This window comes from Alligator mississippiensis, chromosome 5 (genome assembly GCF_030867095.1).
Source record: "Alligator mississippiensis isolate rAllMis1 chromosome 5, rAllMis1, whole genome shotgun sequence".
Classification (NCBI taxonomy): Eukaryota; Metazoa; Chordata; order Crocodylia; family Alligatoridae; genus Alligator; species Alligator mississippiensis.
Genome location: NC_081828.1, coordinates 15,216,057 through 15,233,025, shown reverse-complemented (window position 1 = coordinate 15,233,025; position 16,969 = coordinate 15,216,057). Strand labels below are relative to the sequence as shown.

Below are 16,969 nucleotides of genomic sequence, written 5' to 3'. Positions count from 1 at the left end.
CTTCCCTCGTAGATGCAAACTAATAACACAGTGATTTAGTATGGCAGCCTTACAGTGTTGCCTGAAGTGACTTCCAGCATTTCAGCAACATGCATACTGATGAGGGCCATGATTCTCAGCTGCACTGCAGCTGCCTTGTGCTAAGCCACCTGCACAGAGCAGCTCTAAAGGATCACCACAGCATGGGGGTGGGGAAGTGGAGGGGAGTACTAGTGACCCGGCTATCCTCCAACACCAAAGGGTTGGATTGACAGCTCCTATACCTCCCCACCCCCCTGGGCCAGTATAGAGGGCATTACCAGAAAAAGGGGGGCTTCCTAGTGATCTTTCACTTCTGTAATGGTACCATCGAGCCACTGGCAGATTCTGTAATTCACAATTAGCCTTCAGGCTATTTTAACTCATCCAAGAGGGCAGGATCAGCAAACGAACAACTGGCTCTTTCAGTCCACAAACACCCCAGGCAGCACGGCGCCCCTCAGCTCCAGCCCAGGCTTGGGGCTGATGTGGGAAAGATGACTTTGGACAGGGAAGTAAACTCATGCCGACCATTTTTCCTTTCCCGCTGAAAACATATCAGGGTTTATTTACATTATTATGTTTTTAATTTACCATCTTCTATTATCCTCAGCAGGTGATCAGCCATCCAAGCCCGATGGGGATACAGATCAACCCAGAAGCCTCCCATATTCAGTAGAAACGCCATATGGCTTTCACTTGGACCTTGATTTCCTGAAATATGTGGATGACATTGAGAAAGGGAACACTATCAGAAGGGTCCACGTTCACAGGAAGGCCAAGCAGCCCAAATTCAGCACGCTGCCTCGAAATTTCAGCCTGCCTGAGAACGGGTCCCGAGCATATGCTGCCTCTTCTAATAAGAGCTGGGCTGCCTTTGCCCACAGGAAGACATCATTAGGGGCAGAAGAAACCATTCGCCTTGTCACAACTAATGAATCGCCACCGTTTGTAACACCCACAGATGAGCAGAGTTACAGAAAAAAGGCCCTTTTAGCTGAGACAATCAGACAAGCTGAGGTCATGCATCCCGAAGAAGATCTTGCCAGCTGTAGAGGGAGGCCCCAGCTGTTGAGGGCTTCCAGCATGCCAGCCACACTCCCACCAACTAAAAATGTAGAGGAAGGAAGTCAGTGCCCTGAGCCTTCTCAGTTGGTGTTACTTCCTCAGCCTTGTGATGAAAAGAGCTTTACAGAAATCCCCTTTAGCCCTGCAAAAGAATCACTGGATTCAAACTGTCCTGATAGTCTTTCATTAAATCTTCCCAAAGACACAAGAATTGCACAGCAGCAAATGGAAGAGGCTTTGCCGAAAAACAAGCAGCTTGGGGAACAAGCAAAACCCACCCCTGAGCTGGATCACCAACCAGAAGATCATCCTCAGGAGGGAAAGGAAATCCAGTCTCCACAGCCAAGTCAACCTTCCACGGTTCAGGAGCCGCTCATGGTTACAGAGAGCGGAGAAGAAGAATGTGAAACGCCGGCAATGGAAACCTTTACACAATTGGTAAAGGATGTATCATCCTCACCCAAGCTTTTTGATGAAAATGAGAACCATGAAGAAATAGAATTAAACATAAATGAGGTTATGCCAAGCATATCAGAGGAGAATGAAGATAGAAATGTTTGGGCTAGAGAGAATGGGGAATTTTTGGGTCTTGAATCTTCAGTTTGCAGCATGGTAGAGCCCAGCACAGTCACAGCACTGAAACTACAGATTGCTGTTTTGGAGGAGCAACTGAGCACCAAGACACAGGAACTTGAACATGTCAGATTAGTGCTAAAGCAGCAAGATGATGAGATCAAGGAAAAAGAGAGAAACATTAAAACACTGGCAAGCTCCAAAGCTCAACTAGAAGAGAAATTCTGTCGGGAAAATACCCAAGAAACCAAGCCTTGTGAGCAGGATGGAAATGCCCTGCCTTACCACGATGCTGCAGTGAATACTGAGCTCATAGGAATGGACAGATTGAAGGAGTCCCAAGACAAAGGTGTCAATGTAAATATCTCAGTTTCTACAAAATCTGTAGGATGTGGTGTGGACAACATGAACCTGGAAGTAGAGAAGCTAAGTAATATGCCAATTCATACAGATCAGGGGTTGGCAGATGTTCATGCTGGCATCAGAAAGAAAGGGACTGCATTTTTGGACAAACAGAAAAGAACTGGGACAGATATTGAGCCTGCTGTTCATACATCATGCTTCACCGAGCTGCAAATAAATGAACATATCCGTGATGACTGTCAAAGCCAAAGAAGCAGCTATGATACAGAGTCCTGTGTTGCTCCTGCTCCAACTGGAGAGAGCTATTCAGGGACTGATTTGAAGAAGGGTCCTGCTGAGGATGTAAAGCAAGTCCTGATGGAAGAGGAAAGGCACACTGACCAACAGGATTCATCTGATGCAGATCCTATAAGCCAATATGTTAAAAAAATCCAGGAGCTTTTGCAAGAGCAGTGGATGTGTTTGGAGCACGGATATCCAGAGTTAGCAAGTGCTATAAAGCAGCCGGCATCCAAGCTTAGTTCCATCCAGAATCAACTCGTTAATTCCTTAAACTTGTTGCTATCTGCATACTCTACCCAAGCATCACCAGATAAAGAGAATTCAAATGCACAGTATCAACAGTTGGGTAAATAATATCAGCAAAGGTCTAGCAAAGTGTCAGGGCTGATTCTCTTCTCATTTACTCCAGAGCAAAACATGAGTCATGCCACTGAGGTTGATGGTGTTATACCAGTGTAAAAACTAATGTCAGTGAGATCAGAAACAGACCTAGTGTGTTTTCTTAACTATAGATAAGGAAGGTGTCTATGTATGAGCATGCCATAAAAACAAAATTCAAACAAAAATACTTAAGGGCTAATAAACATGTAGCTTTATTCCACAAGTTCAGACTGTGTGGGAATCCCACTCTACTACTGAGAGGGGCTATTCTATCATGTAAACTTGATAACCATTTTTCTTAATTGGCTTTCATGATTCTTTACTTCACTGGTGAACATTTAAGTGGTAGGTCATCTGGTGCAAATCGGCACAAACTCAGTGGAGCTAAGTAAATGTATACAACCCATGAAAAATCTGCATTTACCCGGCCCACCGGCTTTATAAATAGCTTGTCCCATTTAGAAGCAATAACTAATGAAGGGGAAGTGAACTTATTTTATTCTTCTGGGATCAGGAAAGTGACCACTGTTCAGTCAGAGTGATATAAGGAGGCTTTGTAGGTGAAAACCTAGCCCTCCTTTTCCAAGGAGTACATCAGGAGGGAAGGTGAATTCTGCCGCTGTGACCCCATTCCTACACAGCCTCACAAGAGACTGAAGCAGGGTGTTCCTGAGGGCACTACACATGGATTTTAATATTATCAGTATCAGAAGTGCAAAAAGACCTATTTCTAAGGAGTCAGAGCAGACTGCCTACATGGGGAGAACATGTATAGGTATCAGTTGCTTGCCATATGTTAATATTCCCATGAAGATGCCTGTTAGATCTTTTTTTTGTTTTGTTTTGTTTTGTTTTTTGGGGTTTTTTTTAATGGCCCAGCTTGAGACCACATCCAGATACATCCGCAGTTCTATAAAATGGACGTCTTAGGGACAATTAACATGGTTCTGCTTACGAGCTATAGTTTGTTATAGGCATATTAATAAGGTAGAGAATAATCGTTCTATACTTTCTTAATCTGTGATTTTATATTTTGCTAGATCTCTCTCCAACCACAAGTCTTAAGTCTATCATGAAAAAGAAAGGTCACGGTTTCCATGCAGGAGGCAATGGAACCAAAAAGAATCTGCAGTTTGTTGGGGTTAATGGTGGGTAAGCATCATTTAAGAAAATAAAACTGCATATTAGCATCTACGTTGTCATCACCAGCTGTATCACTCAGGAAAAAAGATTTTTCTTTTTCAAATCTTTGATTAAAAGCCCATTCAAAATAGAGCCTCTTTGATCCCTTCTTCCATTTAACATCAATAATTTTTCAGTAAAAGCTGATCAGAGAGCCTGGGACATCAGTACTCTTACAACGATAACGAGTGGCACTGACATGACATCCCTGAAGACTGAGGCCCTCTTCACACACATCCTTCAGGGCCTGATACAAAGCCCAGCCTAGTTTTTTCATTAACGTCAACTAGTTTTGGATCAGTCCTGTGCTGCATGGACATCTGCATTGCAAACTTCCACATCCTGCCATCTAAAGTTCGTCAGTATTGGGCTGGAGGAACTTAAATTGATGTCAATTCATTCTCTCAAGACGAATAACAGAGAGCACCTATACACATGATGGACCTCTGCTCCAACGCATGCTAATTGGCATGCATCAGAGCAGACTTCATTAATAGTCTGCCGCAAGTCTGCTGGACTGTGCTAATTAGTGCACTCCAGCAGCCTCCGCTTCACCTGTATTCAGTGTCCTCACATAGTAAAATGGTGGTGGGGGCACTTTAACTAAAGCTCATGGAACAAGCTTTAGTTGGAGCACCCCCGCCACCATTTAGTTAAAGCACCCCCACTCAGAGAGCCGCTCTAATTAAAGCGCCCCCTCACCCCAGAGCACATGTATGGACACCTAAAAGTGCTAACTAGTGCTAACTATGATGTTGAGTGTTGTACAAATGTTTGTTCTCTAAGAACAGGACCGAGACTCCATCTTTTCATTATCATCCCCTTGGAGCCCCAATGCCAGATCCAGAAGGGACTTGGGTAGCTAAAATCTGCTCAAATCCCATTTCAGGATTTGGAATATTTCTGCAATCCAGCCCCCCTGCTTGATGGCTGCGTAATCCTGGAAGTTCCTTCCTTTTGGCCCAAAAGGATCCTTAAGCAGCTGCAGTTCTGAGTTGTTCACATGTCCAAAATAATTTCAGTCTGAGCACCTACTAGGCATCTAATGCCCATCTAAGCCTGACTGGGATTTAGAAACTAGTAGAGTGATGTCTAAGCCCCTTGGGTTGCTAGATTAGGTAGACAGCTACACCCCTAGATTAGGTAGATGCTCTCTGAGCACATTTTATACACACCAACACCATTGGGATCTTCAGCAGTCAAAGCTGATTTTTTTAAAACCTATCTGCCAGTGGTGGAGATAGTGATGTCCACCTTTTATACCTTAGCCTCGTGATTAGATCACATGCCCAGGGTGTGGGAGACGGGTTCAATTCCATCCTCCGTACAAGAGGATTCAAGCCCAAGCCTTCTGCTTCCCAGGAGAGGGCCCTCCCCAGTAGATGCTCTCTAGGTCTCCTGACAAACTTTGCCTCAGTGTGGCCAAGAAAGCAGGGTGTCATGGGCCAGCAAGAAAGCAAGCACAGAGGAGCCTGACTGTGCAACCTGGTCCATGATCTCTGAACCATTTGTACATTTTGCATTAAATAATAATTGGCTAAAAACCAAAAATAATCCTCCCCCTAACCCCTGAAATTGTTGCTGTTCAATAAATAAGATCCTGAATCTCTTGCTTATATAGAGTGATACTTGGGAAATGAGAGTGGCAATGGGCCCCGAGTTCCTGTGTAGTTACCGAATTCTGGCAGCAGCTCAGGTGTGGGTTTGGTGCTGCTCTTGTCTTTTGACCTGCTTCTATGGTGTCCAACATAGAAGTCACTATGGGTCTTATCCAAAGCCCACTGGAGTCAAGGGTTCAGTGGGTATTGGCTAAGACCTTATAATCATTAAGGGGGAAGGACATGTGAATAATATATGGTGTCCTCAATTAGTTATGAAACGACTTCAAGTGAAGACACAAGCTGCGAAGACAGCTCATCAGAAGGAAATTCTGACTGCGAGACAGAGAGAAAATATGAGAGTTTAGCCCACAGACAGGTGAGAGCTGCCAGCGACCGTGACCGCGCGTCACCTGGAGTCTCCCAGTGCACGAGACATGACGATGAAGAGCTGCAGAAAAGAGAAGAACCAGCAATGGCCAGCACTCAGCACAAGACTGACAGGTAACCAGACAAACAAGCTAATGCTCTAGTTTGCTACCTTTGAACAACAGTGATTTTTTGTTCTGAGTTTGAGTGAAAAGGCCAGTCTGTCTGCTGTCAGCAAAAGTAATAATGTGTGTGGAAAGAGAGAAACGCTGCTATTGCCTGATTACAAGACATTCAGTGCCTGTCTGATGAGGTCAGCAGGAGCCAACCGCACACCATCCCCAAGTGCCGCTGTGATCCCTTGTCCTTCCTCAGTCTGCTTCTTTCCCCGTGTTCCCTGCCCAAGCTGCTACTTTGCTTTCTGCTCCCAGCTCCCTCCCCAGCCTGCCATGTGCCACACAGAGAGACTGCCTGTGCCACTTGTGGCACCAGCGCTGCAGGTTGGCCACCCCTGGGCTAGGTTATCATAATTATATACATAGAGCAAGTTAATAGACTTATGGCTTCATTTTAGGATCTCATAATGCTGTTCCTATCTGTGGGGTAGAGGCTTTTGTGGGTGGAGGGTGGGGGTGAAGAAAAATAACTCAAAATAAAATTATGTAAACAGTGCTTTCAATCATTATGCCATTTTTCAGAATGCCCTGGCAAAATGCATGTTACAGGCAAATGTCTCCTACATGCTGCTTTTCAAAAGTGTGCTTTTAAACATTAGATCTAGACTGTAAAAATCAGTATTGATCTCCTGTCCCATGCCCTGTTTATTATGTTTCACAGGGCTCCTCTACCTGTGCAGGTGAAGGTGCGATGGGATCCAATGCATGATCCACACAATTGCACATCCTGCCGTGCCACACGTGCATGGCAGGAGGCACGAGTGTGGGATTGTGCATTAGCTCCCATGTGCCTTATTGCTGGTGCAGGGGGAGCCTGATCCTGCAGCTGCTGTGATCTCCCAGCTGTGGAGCCAGCCCTCCCCCAACGGGTGGGAGATTGCACCTACTTTGGTCTTCCAGCCACAGGGTTTTGTGGAGCCCCTTCCCCCCAGTTGCTGCAATCTCCCAGCTTCAGAAGTGTTTCACACACCCCCGCACCTGGGAGATAGCAGCTGTGCCATGTGGCTGCTGGGACCCAGCATCCACAGCTGCGGGACACTGAGTCACTGGTACCACAGGGTGCTGCCAGGATCCCACTTCCGCAGCTGTGAGACTCTGGGTCCTGGCAGCTATGGAGTGCTGCTGGCACCCGCAGTCTGCAGCTGCTGAGCACTGCCAGGGCTGAAAGTCTGCTCAGCTGCGGGACTCCCAGCCCTGGCTGGGCATGGTGCACCCCTGTGGCTGGGAGCCCAGGTAGCTGAGGGGGCTCCTGGCCACAGGGGGACCCTGCTACACATGCTAATTAAAGCTGGACACACCAGCTGTAATATTGCACATTTTCAGGGTTTAACTTTATAGCTGGTTGGACCTTTTTATGATGTGATAAGGAGCATTATAATAGGCTTGGTGTCATGGGATGATAGATTGAAGGATCAAGGCACCCAGAAGGGCTGGGAGCTTCTAAGGGGCACAGTATTGGAAGCCCATTGGTACCAAGGATGCATACCAGGAAATAGCAAGAGTCTGCAGGGACAAAATCAGGAAGGCAAAGATAAAGAAGGAGCTGCACCTGGCAAAGGAAGTTAAGGATGGCAAGAAGAGGTTTTTTAAGGATGTTGGCCAGAAAAGAAGGACCAAGGAAGCTGTGCATCCTCTGTTAAGTCCGGGGGAAACTTCTAACCAAAGATGCAAAGAAGTCAGAGCTATTCAACAGCTACTTTGCCTCAGTCTTCACAAAATAAATGAAGCTGCCAGACACGTAATAGGGATTTGCTGGATAAGGAAGTGGGCAAGTTGAGGGAGGAGATAATGAGAGATGGTCAGAGAGCTTTTGTTGGGTCTGAATGAATTCAAGTCAGCAGGGCCAGATGAGCTTCATCCCCAAGTTCCTGAAGGAACTGGTAGAGGAGATCTCAGAGCCCTTGGCAAAGATCTTCACGAAGCCGTGGGAGATGGGCCAGGTACCAGAGGATTGGAAAAGGGCCAATGTAGTGCCTCTCTTTAAAAAAGGCAAGAAGAAGCAGCTGGGAAACTACAGACTGTTAACCTCACCCCAATACCTGGCAAGTCACTGGAACATATCCTAAGGAAGGCCATTTGCAAGTATCTGGAGGATAAAAGGCCGATTGCAAGCAGCCAGCATGGACTTATGAAAAACTAATAGTGTCAGACAAATCTGATCTACTTCTTTGACAAAGCAACTACTTGGGTGGAAGAAGGGAATGCTGTGGATATAGTATATCTGGACTTCAGCGAGGCTTTTGACAAGGTCCCACATGACCTTTTCATAAACAAATTGGAGAAAAGTGGGCTGGATATAGCTGCTTTAAGGTGGGTAGATAACTTGCTCAATAGCCATAAGCAAAGGGTAATTATTTACAGGTTCATATCAGAAGTTCAATGCAAATAAATGCAAGGTGCTGTACTTCAGGAGGAATAATCAAAAATGCAAATACAAAATGGGGGACACCTGGCTGGATGGCAGCTCTTTGGCAAAGGACTTGTGCATCTTGGTAGACCAGACTCAGTATGAGCATGCAGTGTGATGGAGCCGCAGAAAAGGCCAATGTGGTTTTGGGCTGCATCAACAGAAACATTAGGTGCAAGACCCGGGAGGTGATAGTGCCTCTCTACTTGGCACTGATTAAGCCTCAGCTGGAGTACTTTCCAGCAGTTCTGGGCTCCTCATTTTAAAAAGGACATGGAGAAGCTAGAGAGGGTCCAGAGGCAGGCAATAAAAATAATGAAGGGCTTGGAAGGCAAGTCATATGAGGAGGAGCTGAAGAAGGTAGGCATGTTCAGCTGGTGGAAAAGGTGTTTAAGTGGGGACATGATAGCAGTCTTCAAGTGCTTGAAGGGCTGCCATAAAGAAGAGGGAAAGTACGTTTTCTGTGTTGCCGCAGAGAAGAAGATGAAGACCAATGGCTTGAAGTTTCAGCAAAGTAAGTTTAGATTGGATATCCAGAAAAACGTCTTCACTGTGAGAACAGTGAGGCAGTGGAACAGACTGCCCAGGCAAGTTGTGGACTCTTTCTCACTGGAGGTGTCTAAGAAGAGGTTGGACAGCCACTGGTTGGGGATGATCTAGGCATTGCTATGTCTATTTTCCACCATGGGCATTTCCTATGCTTCTAGGCTTTGCTGGTTGCTCCAACCCCCTCCCTTTTTTTCTGCTATATGTGTCAGGGTGTTTTTAATCCTCCCCAGAGGCACTGGGTGTAGGCTATAGCTAAAGCCAGGGTGTGCCAATTCTTCTACTAGGAGAAAAGCTAGAGGTTCCTGGCTAGAGGGTCTTGCCTCTCCACTCAGGGTCAGACTGATCATCATACTTGTGGTCAGAAAGGAATTTTCCCCATGCTCAGATTGGTATGGGCTGTGGGGGGGATTTACCTTTCTCTGCAGCAGGTGGGGAGGGGGAGAGGGCATGGTCCTCTACCTGGGACTTCTTAAGAATATATTGACAACATTTTATAGAAGCAGGGCATTGGCTTTCCTGGTTCCCCTGCTTTACCTGTGGCAAGTTCAGGTGTTTAGGTCTATGTTTTGTCAGGGTTGAGGGTAGTCTTATATAGTGTTTAGATTATGATTGTATGAGATGGTTTGGATAAGGATGATCCTGCCTCAGGCAGGAGGTTGGACTAGATGACCTCTGGAGGTCCCTTCCAGCTATATTTCTTTATGATTTCTATGACTAGGTACTTTGTATGTGTAGCTGGTCTTAGTTAATTGCAAAATTAACCAGTTTATTGTGCAACACCTGTAAGCATAGAGGGGCCACAAAGAGCTTTGAGATGCAGCTATCCAGGCTCTCCCCATAGCCGACGGGCCTTACAGGTTAAGGGCTGGATCCAGTGACTTTTGTGGGCATTTAGTTGTTGATAAAGTGGTTTTCCTATCAGATCCAGGAACAGAATTGATTTTTTTAACCTTTTTAAAGTTGATTTTTTTAAATATAAAGCAAATCCATCCAAATTTACAACCCAGGACCCTGATCCTATCAACATTTAAGCATGTACTCATCATCTTTATTCAAAGTTCTCTCTTACAATTCATTTACAAACATATTTTCCTTTTTTAGATACAAGCCATCAGAAGATTTTCTTAATGGCTGCCAGTTACTGAGGAAGCACCTTTCTGAAATAAGGACCACTGGTGACAAACATTTGGTACTGGTATTTTTTCAATTGGATTCAAACTCTAATCCTCCCCTGCCAATCCTATAGCTCACTATCCGGATGGTGCAGCGCAGGGTTATTATAGCACATGTTGGATGGCTTCATAAGGAGAAATGGGCCAAGCCAACTCCCAGGATTTTGGTTTTAGATTCAAAGCCTCTTTTTCTATGTTTCTGTTCACTCATGTCAGACTAAAACCTAATGAACACCTTCCCCGCCCTGCTTAAAAATCTTTTCCTCGTTTTAAATCAGGGGTTCACAACCTATGGCTTATGGGACAGATCTGGCCCCAGAGCCTTTGGACCCAGTCCACAGAGACGTGGCTTCAGCTCAGGGAAGGGTTGGAGTCAGGGGAGGGAAAGGGGCTGTGCCCAAGATGCACTGCAGCAAGGAGAAGCAGCATAAGTGGCTTGGTCCTAGCGCCAGCTTATCTCAGACCCAACCTGACCTGGGTCATTTGGGGTTGTCATTGGAAAATGTTGCCCTGTTCTAAACCATAAGGAGACCAAAGTAGCACCCACCCATGCAAACCCCATCCTGCATGGTAAATAGGTAACAGCAAGGCAGTGGAGTGCAGGATATAGGGTATCAAGGATGATTTCCTCACTGCACTGTGTCAAGCAGCTGTCAGTTTAAGAGAGACTCCAGGTCTGGCTTTAAGAACTGCAATGCTGGGAAAGAATAAAGAGGCTAGGTGGGATCCATCTTCCCTCCCTAACTAAACAACTGATGGCTTAGCAGGGGCCTGGGTTCATATAGACTCTCTCTCTAGGCAAGGCTAGAGTGGGGAAGGCACACAATCCTTGTAAAAACCGTGGCCTCTCAGTCTTCATATATGGTACAAGAGAGTCTAAAATTGGCTAATTGATTATGCTGACTAGCTGGGAAGAAGAAGCTTATGCATCATTAGTTTTTGCTTATTTGGAAGTTTTTACTCATCAAGTGGAGAAAAGTTGCGCCAGGGAGTGCCTAATGAGCAGAGCGCATACCGAACCCTTCTTTTCACACAGGAGGGCTTCATCATCTAGAGAAGGGAAAAAAGTTTCACTAGGAAATGTCTTCCCTATTTATGTGTAAACAAGGTATTATTTATTGTTCCACAGACACAATTGTTCCTCTATTTTCTCTTCTCCTTTGGACCTGCACTGTTAGTAAAGATAGGGGGTCAAGCTCACTTGGGACCCTGGCCTGGATCTAGACTATGGTGCTGTTTGCAGGCTGGATCCAGCCTGGGGCAGGGGTGTAGCTCCTGAGGCCACCACGTCAGTAGAGGTCCAGAGGTAGCAAGGGGTCTGGAGGTGGTGGCAACAGTGGGTCCAGAGGTGGCAAGAAGTCTGTGGTGAGGGGTCTGCTGGCAGTGGGAGGGGTCTGGCGGTAGCATTGGGCTCAGGGGAAGGGGCTGGGGACAGCAGCAGCAAACTAAGCTTGCTGCCAGCAGGGCCAAATGCACCTAAATTCTGCAGCAGGTCACCCTCTCCCCACATCCAGTGGCCTTCAGGCCATGTGTTTGACACCTCGGTCTGTATAGGTTTCCACCCGATTCCATGGCTACCACCGTAAGACAAAATGAGCCCTGCTCACCTGCTTCTGCTGGGGCACACCAGGACTGGAGAGAAGGGCAAATGGATAGTTCAGGAGCAGCTCCAGTGGTTTGGAACAAACCCGAGTGTCCATTTCCACCTCGGGTCCCTGAAGGTAGCCCTGTAGCATGTACTTGGGGCCACTCCAGCCTGTCTGCTCAGCCTAATTGCAGTCTCTGGTGTGACCCTATGGGAGTGGGTGGACGGGGCTTATTTTGTTGAAGGTGAACCTGAGGTCCATATGACTTCCCTTCTGGCTTGCCCTAAGTTGGAATAAGGCACTTCCTTATTCCCCTGTGCCAGTTACCCATATGTTGGGTAGCAGCACCTGGAAGAAAATCCCCTCCCCACAGATGCAGCTGTCTGCCCCGTTCAGGCAGGAACTGGGAATAGGCAGAATCATGGTAGAGTAGAGAGCATCCCAAAATAGTAGGCACTGCAGATATACTGGCAAAGAATATTCATTGCTGTTCATTGCTCTACATGTCCAGGAGTCAGACTGTGACTGAATTATACTATATAGAGCCCAGGCAACTTTTGGGCAATGCACTACCTCCTACATAAGGGTGGTGGAAAGTCACAGTTTAGCACTGAGTTTGTAGAGCCTTTGGGGACGCTATTTTGTCATAACACTTGAGGAAAACCAACCTGTTTGCCCACCTATTTGGGAAGAGATGTTGGATCAGCATAGACTAACTCCTGTCATTACAAAGAAGAGCACAGCTGCTGTGGTACATAAAACCAGTGTACAGGTGTTGAGCTCAGATTTGTGTCCACTGCTACTTCAATAAATATAATTGCTGACTGAATTAAAGTAGATGGCTAACTGGCTCATCAGAAGCAAATTTTCCATGTAGCAAACTTCACTCTAATAATGTTTAGAGCTATTTACAATCATTCCCTTTATGGATGCCAATTTTAATTAAAAGAAAAATGTTATCCAACAAGCAACTACTGCTGCTTTTACAGCATGTTTTTATATTTTCTTTACCAACACAAACCACCCTACACATTTATCAGTAAATGCAAAGTTTTGTTTACTAGCCGCAGAGTAAAAATCCCAGCTCTGCCAGTGAACTATCAGAGGAGACCAACCAGTCCCGCAGTCAAGCCCCTTCATCCTTGCTAAAACAAAATGAGAAGTAAAGTCTTATAAGTAACTGTGAATTGTTTGTGTTTTAGAGACATGTCTTCAATTCTGTCTGTCAAGAGTGGTTCAGGGTGTCAAGCAGGAAATCCTCCAGCCCAGAGATTGTTGCAGTGTATCTCAGGGAATTCCAGGCGATTGATCCCCAGTTACTGAAGAGGATTGTAAATGTAGCCGATGGAAATGGGAACACTGCTCTTCATTACAGCGTTTCCCACTCCAACTTTCTGATTGTGAAGCTTCTGCTAGATACAGGTAGGAATTGCGGTGTGCATGCCTGTGCGTGTACACAAATTATTTTGGATCACAATGTTTAATGCCTTGCCCAGATTTAAAAAAAAATCTGATCATAATTCTAAGGCGCAGCAAGCCCCCAGTTCATTGAATCAAATGGAGGGTCTATCCAATAGCTTTGGCAAAGATTGGATAGGACTCTTACTGCTGTGAGTAATCCCTGTCGACTCAACCGAGACTAATTATAGTAGTAAGCATTTCACTTAATTGTTCGTGTTCACAAGATCAGGCCCTGCAATTAGAACAGAAACAGCTCAGCAGAAAAAAAACTGCATTCTAAACTACTGAACTTTTAGCTCATGCTGTAAAGAATGAAACTTCCAGCTGAGATTTTATCAGATAAAAATGCAAGCGCTTTCAGACTGAATAAAGAAGCTTTTGCCCTTTCTTGGTTGGCAAGACAATCTGTTAAATGTTAGGAAAATGGCATATTATCATACACATCTATAAACCAATTGTTATAATAGACTTCCAAGTAACCCCAGAATATGGAGAGAAGTTTGTTCTGTTCTCTTGTTATATGCCCCAAGGCAACTAAGTTCAAAGGGGAATACTGGAGTTAAATGTTCTTTAGTTTAGACACAGTTCATTTCTAATCTACACCACCAAGAGCATAAAAGCACACACTGGAACACTAGGAGTGATGGATTTCTTAAGGGAATTTGCCGATTTGCTGTTTCTGAAATGAATGTAAGCGCTTTAAGTCAATAAAAGCATAGTTTGACTAGCACTAATTGCTTGCTTCATCTGATTTAAGAGTCAATACATCTGCTGTGAAAATCACGCATTTTGAAACAAATTAATCTTGAATGCATGCATAACCCCTACTGATGAAGCAATTTAAAGGGCCTAAAAGGGCTTGGTTGTAAGTGAAATCAAGCTACAAATCTGCCAGAAAAATCAAAAGATTTTTCTGTCTCATAACACCTGAAACTTCAGCCTAGAAATCATCTGAGACTGTAATCTTTCAGATTGGTACATCGCTACAAACAACCTAGATTAGGGCAGCATATCTGGCCTGTGTCCCAATGGAAACACGCAAAGGAAAATCAGAATCTACATAGTGGTTCAATGGCTACATCAGCTCTGCAGTGTTGACTTGAATAAAACTTGGTTATGGAAGAAAGTTCACTGGAACAGAGAGGCTGTGCATTGGGTGAAATTCACCTTTTTGTTGCACCCCATGACCTTATTGTGAGAGTTTAAACAAGTGGTACATAGGTACGTCATGAGTCAGGGCAGGGCTGAGTTTTGCACCTCTAGAGGAGTCATGGCATTAGTGGAGTGCCATCGTTCATCAGAATAACGTTGATGACCATGACCAGACTTTAACTGCTTAGAAATAAACATTCTAGCTCTGAGCACTATATGACGTCAGCAGACACTAGGGCTTTCATTATTGCTTGGTGTTTGTAAGTCATTGAACGCACTGACATGTCAAGTAAGTAGGAGCCCAATCCTGAGGACACCTGAGGTCAATAGGAGTTTCATCATTCTTCACTGGGAGAAGGATCTAGTTTAGATCACTTCCAGACTTGCTTGAGGACACAACTCTTTTGCCATAGCCTTGACCTTGCAACTAATAATTTTGCCTGAGCGAGAGTCATTGCATCTCTTAAATGTTAGCAACAAGTTTAACCCATATCCTTTTATACTTGTCTTCCTTGCACTCCTTTTTATTTGCTCAATTTTCTTATACAAAATTTCTTATACAAGGTCTCTACCTTCTTGTTCTCTAACTTTGCATTTGAATGTTTCTCTCCAAGCCCCCTTCTACTGACTCTTTTTTGGTGTACAAATCTTCCAGGTGGGAGGGCAAAGGAAGAGCTATTTCTGTTCTCTTAGAAGTCAGTAGAACAGTTTCTGTTCATTTCACAAGTTTCCTTCCAATTTCTTTCTTGCATCTCCTTCCCTTCTACCTTGAACACATTTACTTTAATTAATTATAGTATAACTTCCTCCTCTACTCAGCTTTTCTATTTCTGTTGCAACTTTTTCACTGCAGTGCCCCTCCTTAGAAATCTCCTGTCCTTATAGATTCATAGATTCATAGACATTTGGGCTGGAAGGGACCCCAGAGGATCATTGAGTCCAGCCCCCTGGCCCAGGGGCAGGAAGTCAGCAGGGATCATCGGATCCCAGCAAGATAAGCATCCAAATGTGTCTTGAAGGCATTCAAAGTGGGTGCTTGGACCACCTCCAGCAGCAGTCTATTCCAGACCTTATGGGCTCGGACAATAAAGTTCTTCCTTATGTCTAGCCTGAAACAGTCACAGAGGAGTTTGTGACCATTCGATCTTGTCAACCCTTGGGGTGCTCTGGTGAACAGACGTTCCCCCAGATCCTGGTGACCACCCTTATAAACTTATAGGTGGCCACCACATCACCCCTGAGCCTGCGCTTTTTCAGACTGAAGAGTGCCATTGCTTTCAGCCTCTCATTGTAAGGTCTGTATTCCTGACCTCTGATCATGCGTGTGGCTCTCCTCTGCACTCTTTCAAGCTTCTCCAAATCCTTTTTGAATTGTGGAGCCTAAAACTGGATGCAGTACTCCAGCTGTGGCCTCACCAAGGCCAAGTACAATGGGAGAATGACGTCCTGGGATTTGCTTGAGAAGCATCTGTGGATGCAAGCCAGTGTTTTGCTCGCTTTACTAGCTGCAGCATCGCATTGAAAGCTCATGTTCATCTTGTGGTCAATCCTGACCCCCAAGTCCCTTTCATCCATGGTGCTAGCCAGTGTAGCACTGCCGAGCCTATAAGGATGCTGCAGGTTTTTCTTCCCAAGGTGGAGAACCTTGCATTTTTCAGTGTTGAACACTATCAGGTTCTCATCCACCCATTTCATGAGCCTGTCAAGGTCAGCCTGGATCATCCTCCCGTCCTCAGGAGTGGATGCTTTACCCCAGAGTTTGGTGTCATCAGTGAACTTGGCCAGTCTGCTTCTGACACCAATGTCTACATCATTGATGAAGATGTTAAAAAGTATAGGCCCAAGGACAGAGCCTTGAGGGACCCTGCTGGTCACCACGCACCACAACAATTGGCTCCCATCAACCACCACCCCCTGGGTCCTACCGCGGAGCCAATTCCCCAGCCAGCAGATCGTGGTGAGGTCAAGGCCACAGTTAGCCAGTTTTGCCAAGAGGTGATCATGGGATACCAGATCAAAGGCTTTTTTAAAGTCACGGTATATGATGTCAATCTCTTCCCCCCTGTCCAGGTGGTAGGTCACCTGGTCATAAAAGGAGATGAGATTGGTCAAGCAAGACCTACCTGCAACAAACCCATGCTGGGTATCCCTCAGGATGTTGCTGTCAGCCAGTCCATTAAGAATGGCCTCTTTAATAATCTTTTCTAAGACCTTCCCTGGGATAGAGGTCAGGCTGATGGGCCTGTACTTTGCCGGATCCACTTTCCTCCCTTTCTTAAAGATTGGCACCACATTGGCCTTCTTCCAATCTTCGGGCACTACACCAGAGCACCAGGAGCTCTCGAAGATCTGTGCCAGGGGCTGAGCTATGATGCTCGCCAGCTCGTTGAGTACCCTTGGGTGTAAATCATCAGGGCCGGCTGACTTGAAGGTATCCAGCCTCTCAAAGTGTTCCTTCACGAGGTCAGTTTCAATGGAGGGCAAGGAATCTCCCTCACCCGGGCCTCCCTGACCTACAGTGGGCAGGGGTGTCCCATGGGACTGGTGAAAAACTGATGTAAAGTACCCGTTTAGCAAGTTTGCTTTTTCATGGGCATCAGTTGTCAGTTGTCCCATTTGGTTTAGCAAGGGT

General features: G+C 45.5%; 1 protein-coding gene across 5 annotated transcripts in view; it reads left to right on the top strand.

Moving 5' to 3' along the window:
• Positions 1-16,969, top strand: part of KANK4 (KN motif and ankyrin repeat domains 4) — a 56,014-nt gene that overhangs the window by 26,844 nt on the left and 12,201 nt on the right. For 4 of the 5 annotated variants that reach the window (XM_019489157.2, XM_019489158.2, XM_019489159.2 and 1 more), the window contains exons 3-7: positions 632-2,650; positions 3,726-3,837; positions 5,739-5,969; positions 10,068-10,155; positions 12,927-13,146. In XM_019489157.2, the coding sequence (XP_019344702.1) occupies positions 632-2,650; positions 3,726-3,837; positions 5,739-5,969; positions 10,068-10,155; positions 12,927-13,146 (2,670 nt within the window). The remainder of the gene's footprint in view (positions 1-631; positions 2,651-3,725; positions 3,838-5,738; positions 5,970-10,067; positions 10,156-12,926; positions 13,147-16,969) is intronic. The other variant, XM_014593898.3, reaches the window with a different exon arrangement.